Here is a 2,024-nt window from a genome sequence, read left to right as displayed (position 1 = left end):
GTCGCCCCTCCAATACTTAAGTTAGAATATGTGCGTGAGGCTATGGACTGAAAATTGCATAAAAAATAGTACCTGAATGATGAGGTAAAACCATATATTTATAGTGTTAGGTGGTTGAATCCTATTAGGATTGAACAATTGGGGAATCTTTATCTCATAGAGTCCTATCGAAGGTTGATGTTTGACATGCATAACAAGTGTGGGATCAGTGCAAGTCTAACAATAATAAACTCCTCTTGTATGTAGAAGTCTTGTGGGGTATCAAGTGTTACATGTCACTGTTCGTAGGAGGATGTGGTATCGTTGAAGAAAAAAGGATGAGGACATTGAATATCAAGGACTCAAATGCCCGACGTCATGGTATGATTAGGAGAGAAGTCGAGGATATTTTCCAAATCCTCGGGATGTTCCCCATCATATCCGACGAATATATTTTTGAAGACTGAGTTGGGAATCATCGGAAAATATGAATTACAATACCTAAAGGCCCTTTCGCCGTACTTCCAAGCTTCCCGCCAAAAAATTGAGGAAAATCCGATCAGAAAAGAATTATCGGGGAAGAATCTCTTGAAAAAGTCGGATGGGATTTGCGCTCTTAATTCCAACGCGTGCTCTTTTGGCGCATAGTGTGCGACAAAAGCGTGTTTCGATAAGGAATCTACAGGAGGCGAAATGATATATGCCTCTGTAGGATGAAGATTTCCACTGCTTGGGTTTACACGTAACGACCAAGTGGAAAAGCCAGTACTTTTCCACGCAGATAAAGCCAGGGAATTGTAGAAAAATTGAGAAATTGTGGTTTTAGAAATAGGTTCTAGAGATGGGAGAGAATTGAAGACGACGAAATAGGGGGGGCAATTCTGGTCATTTTCGGGGTGGAGAAGGGACAGGAGCGGGGCGGTTACGTAGTGGCGGAAGGGATTGGGTTGGTTAGCCCAGTCAAGACCATGGGGGCCATGGGCATAGTTGGTGAAGGAGTGTTTAGTTTGGTTATGGTACTTCAACACATGGCTTAAGAGCTCTTCTTTTTCTTGGGGCCTAGCGAGTGATTCCGGTGGTGATGATGGCGCCGATGACAACATGGACATGCTGAGGAAAAGTTTACCGACGACGGGGGTGGCAGAGGGGCAGAGGAAAGGGTGGTGATGAATCTAGTGATGGTGGAGAGAGAGTGGGAATCTGTGATAACTGAGAGGCATTATGGGAGATTGGCTCTCGGAGATTTCTTTAAAGCTCTTTATTTCAGGCATCTTCTGGATATTTCCTCCATGGAAGGATTCTTTACTTGTTTGGGCTGGTTCATGCCTGACCGCGACGTGGCAAGATTATAGGCCTATTGATCTATTTTTAAATTCATTAAAATTTGAATTAAAAAGATTTGCATCTTTAATGAGATGTTATATCTGGTGTAAACATCAAAGTGTAAAAGTTGCTCCAACGACACATCAAGCATAGTACAATTTTTAGTGCGATGCCATAGCAATTATATTACCAACACAATATTTATTTATTACACCACAATTAAAACATAATTTTAATAAATACACCACAAAAAATTTACAATCTTATATTCATAATAATAATAAATAAATAAAAGAAGAATTCTGAGTTTTAATAAATACACCATAAACTAAATTTCATCTTTTTCTTTTCTTCTTGAAATTTTTTCACTGTGCATTTTTTCTTTCCACTTTATCATTTTTTTTTTTTTTTGATACAGAATGGACCCTTTATTCTATTTCACCATGTCTCAAACTTCTTCCCCGTCCACAATTTTCTGTTGAATATCCCAATATTCTATCCCTTTCTCTATAATATGTATCCTAAAATGACTTGAACATATACTTTCTCTCTCTCTTTTTCTTCTTTGATTCAATGCTTACCGGCTTATAAAATTTAACAATGTTTTCATTTTTTGTTTAATCTATATTTTGTTATCAAGATTCATTAGATCTTATTCATTTTATACTCTTAATAATTTGGACCTAGGATTATTATTATTATTATTTTTTTTTTTTTTTTTT

At 37.3% G+C, this 2,024-nt stretch overlaps 1 protein-coding gene across 1 annotated transcript; it reads right to left on the bottom strand.

Annotated features, from left to right (window-relative positions):
- Positions 1–341: 341 nt before the first annotated feature.
- Positions 342–1,088, bottom strand: LOC111411532. The gene has a single exon (XM_023042052.1). It carries the CDS (start codon positions 1,086–1,088, stop codon positions 342–344), a length of 747 nt encoding a protein of 248 aa, XP_022897820.1.
- Between the last annotated feature and the right edge of the window lie 936 nt (positions 1,089–2,024).

The sequence above is a fragment of the Olea europaea genome, chromosome 15, assembly GCF_002742605.1.
Source record: "Olea europaea var. sylvestris chromosome 15, O_europaea_v1, whole genome shotgun sequence".
In the NCBI taxonomy this organism is placed as follows: domain Eukaryota; kingdom Viridiplantae; phylum Streptophyta; class Magnoliopsida; order Lamiales; family Oleaceae; genus Olea; species Olea europaea.
Note: the sequence above shows the minus strand (reverse complement) of the source record. Positions and strands in the feature narration are given on the sequence as shown.